Below are 3,928 nucleotides of genomic sequence, written 5' to 3'. Positions count from 1 at the left end.
TCTTTATTAATCTCTGATCTAAGAGTTAATTTGTTTGATGTTTTGCTGTCTTTCTGTGTCTGAGTCTCTCATAGGCAAAGGGTAAAATAACATTTAGCCAGCAAGTTCAGGAGTTAGAGATGTGACCACAAGGTGGTAGTGCACCTCTGCTGATGCAGAATATGTGGAGGGTTCATTTTAGTGGTTCTGAATGAATAGGCTTTGACAGAAACACAGTCCTGTTCTTATTGGCTGGGGAGAGAACATGAAAACCCCATATTTTCAGATTGTTAGAGGAAAAGAGATAACTTGATAACAGCAGTAACTCCTCTGGCTGTAGCTAGCAGGTCCACAATTGATCTCAATAAGAAGAATGAAGACATCCATTGGAGCATTCCTCATGTTCTTTTGGCTGCAGCTGGACTGTGAGTTGAGGGTTAATGGGAAATAGACTGTATTAGTGGATATTCTTTTAGAAATCAAGCCTGGCTTTATTTGGGTTTCCTTAGTTACTTTAGAAAAAGAACATGCTGCAGTATAATAATCTGCATACTCTTGTCCTTTCTCTGAATATTTCTTGCTGCCTAGGTATCAGCCGAGGAGAAAAAGTGGATCAGCATCCTTCTACCCTGAGTGTCCAGGAGGGAAACATCTCTGTCATCACCTGTTCTTATTCAGACAGTGTCTTAAGCTACTTTCCGTGGTATAAGCAAGAAGCTGGAAATGGTCCCCAGTTCATTATACACATTCGTTCAAATGAGAATGAAAAGCACCATGAAAAACTCACCGTTTTATTGAATAAGACAGCCAGACATTTCTCCCTGCACATCAAAAACACCCAGCCTGGAGACTCAGCTGTGTACTTCTGTGCAGCGAGTACACATTGCCTTCCAAGCACCTGGATCCTGTACACAAACCTGTCTCTTAGTGGAAACTACTGTGTTGTATGTTGAAAACACTTAATAAAAAGGTTAGTTTCAAGGTGACCAAGAAAGTGTTAGAACATTTTGTTGGAAAAACTGCTGCATAATGAATTATTGAAGTCAGTTAGTAATGTTTAATTTTAAAATCTAAGCTTTAATGATTATTTTATATTTACTGTACAAACTCCTGTCCCACTAAAATACCCTTATCATCAGTATCACAATCCTTATTATGGTTGGGTTGTTAATATTGTGCTTTCAAAACAACATTTTTAATTTTTCTATTAAAAATAATGATATGCCAAATGTACAATATATGCAGAGTAAAAAATGTGAAGTTGATAATTTTGTAGTCAGATAATATTGGTAATACCTAAATACATTTTTGTACCTATTTTTATTATAATTAGAATAATAATCCATTCATTGAATTATATATCATGAACTGAGCATTTTCAATTTCATCAATTCTTCTCCTACAAAATCTGCTTTTTAATAGCTCTGACAGATTTTAATAAATTACAGTTTCATATTAATTTTCTTCTTCATTTGTGACAAAATGTGACCATCTTTTCCATGTGGTCTGATCACTTCCTTTTTTTAAAAAATGTGACATTTTTTCCCCAGAGCTCAGTGATGGTATATTATTTGTGTATTTGAGGCAATCAGGATTGGAAGTGACTTGACAATGTGAGCTTCCCATTAAACCCACAAAGCAATTCTCTTTTACCAAATTCTGTACATATTTGTTTACATTTAGTCTCTCATAGAATTTAGAAGACAGAGTTATTATTTACTATTATAGCCTCAGTACCTAGCGCAACCCTTTTCACATGGTCAATAATCGGTAGACATTTGTTAAAGACAGAAAAGTGAATTTTGGTATTTATTCATAATTTTAATTTAAGTTTTGTGATAGAATTAAATCCATAAATTAATTTGTGAATATCAAAACTCCTTATTGTGTATATTTGATTATTTTGTTAATTAAGAATGTATAATTTCTTTTTATGAATACACATCTTTCTTTCTCAATAAAGCTCTGTTATTTGAAGACAATAAAATTTGTTTCTAGACTCGTACTTTTTGTTTCCAGTATGGACTATAGAGGGACATTTTTATAAGTATTTCCCAGCTACCTTACCATTATTAGTGGAATGCACACAGGCATTAGATGAATGGATAATTTACAGATAGCTTGTGACAAATCTCCCTGCCTTGTCTTCATGTTTTGACTGAATGAAGCATTACTAACCACAACCTTTTTAAATTAAATGTGTTATTTCTTTTCATGTTACTAACAAATCAATGTAATGAAAGTATTTGTGTTGGTAATTAATCTCCTAATTCTCCTACACTCGGTCAGTGGTAGGTTATCTTTAAAATTTATATTCTTTCTAAAGATGTTTATCTTTGGTGACTGGTGTGGTGAGATGATCACTCTTGGGTGAGTTTTGGTTGTCAGTTACTAGCAAATTAGTTCCTTTTAATAAGGAAAGACAACATATTAAATTAGGCTTATAATATCTGAACAAGATAGGCCAGTATTGTATCCCAAAACCTCAATGGCTCTTATTATTTCCCTCACTATAATCACTAGCTCTGGTCCAGTGGAAGCAAGATGACTGTTGATTGGTCCATTTCCTCCAAGGCTGGTGGAGGGAGAGGGATGCATGGCTTCTATTTGATTGCTTTATCTTTTTAAAACAAGTTAGAAAAAAGAGAGAGGGTGCAATTACTATACACTTAACTGCTTTATCACTTGTAGGTGAAAATTTATTTATGGAAAAAAAAAAAGAAATCCTTTAGCCAGAGGTGCAGAGTCAGTACATACTCAGACACACTCAAGTTTTAAACCTTCATCATGGTATTGGTTTCCTCTCTTATTTCTGGTCAATTCACTATGAGCATTATCATCTCTTCATTCTGCAAAACCAGAGTGTATGCTAACCACCTCCTTATTGCTTGCTTTCCCTAAGGCAGTGCTGATGCTCAAAGTTGTGTGGTTTCTCACAGTCCTTCAGAGCAGGACCCTTTCTGAGCCCTGAAACTAGCCAAGGCATCCCCAGTACCTTGTGAGCAGGATCCTGATGGTATCTGTATGTGCTGTGGGTAGTAGGACTCATGCCACTTTAATGCCCACTGAGAGCCCTGGCTACTGTTCTCCCAAGTGCTCCCCACTTCCCAATTGGGCAGCACACCTCAGTATGTGGATGGGGAAGAATGCGGCCAGAGTCTGTTTGGCAGCCTCCCCAAAGTTGGAAGAGACAGGTGCTTCTCAACTGCATTTAAAACTATGACTTCTCCCTGCATTTAAAACTATAATTTTCACCCTGGCTGGTGTGGCTCAGTGGACTGAGCACTGGTCTGTGAACCAAAACACCACTTGTTCTAACTCAGTCAGGGCACATTCTTGGGCTGGGGGCCAGTCCCCAGGTCCCCAGTGTGGCGCTCATGAGAGGCAAGCACACATTGATGTTTCCCTCCCTCTCTTTCTCCTTCCCTTTGCCTCTCTAAAGATAAATAAATACAATCTTTAAAAACTACTTTTTATGAAATAACATTTTAAAAGTAGGATTTGTTTTGTTTTTTTAATGTATTGGGGTAACAGAGGTCAATGAGATCATACAGGTGGACTTGGTCCATTCTTTATCTCCATTCGGTCTAAGGAGTTACTTGATTTTCTAAGGATCTGCATTCTCTGTATCAGGAAACACTGAGTGAGTGAGGCCGGGGTAATGTGACTGCTGAGATAGCAGGTCTAAAGTCCTCTTTAGTGATGGTTTAGGCCCACTAGGGGGCAAGGCAGGCTTTATAAAAAACAACTTTCACTAGGTTCTGAGAGTTGAGTGAGCACTTCGGAAAGGAGACCAGTGAGCATGTGAACCAGTCAAATTATAGGCAGCAGAGATGAGGAGAGGGTAACAGTGTCTGTGTAAATTCATCTCTGGTTTTCAGCTCAGTCACTCAGTGTAAACTTGAGAAAGCTGGACTCCATACGTTGTTCATCCACTGTGGGAATGTTT

General features: G+C 37.4%; 1 gene segment (V, D, J or C); it reads left to right on the top strand.

The window, feature by feature from the left end:
• The first annotated feature begins 278 nt into the window (after positions 1-278).
• LOC123816871 lies at positions 279-1,161 on the top strand. The segment is given in 2 exon segments: positions 279-404; positions 568-1,161. Coding segments are annotated over 2 exon segments (417 nt in total).
• Positions 1,162-3,928: the final 2,767 nt, after the last annotated feature.

Source organism: Phyllostomus hastatus, unplaced genomic scaffold (assembly GCF_019186645.2).
Source record: "Phyllostomus hastatus isolate PE091 unplaced genomic scaffold, TTU_PhHast_1.1 phas_contig_1095, whole genome shotgun sequence".
NCBI classification, from domain to species: Eukaryota; Metazoa; Chordata; class Mammalia; order Chiroptera; family Phyllostomidae; genus Phyllostomus; species Phyllostomus hastatus.
This window is presented reverse-complemented; position numbering and strand designations above follow the sequence as displayed.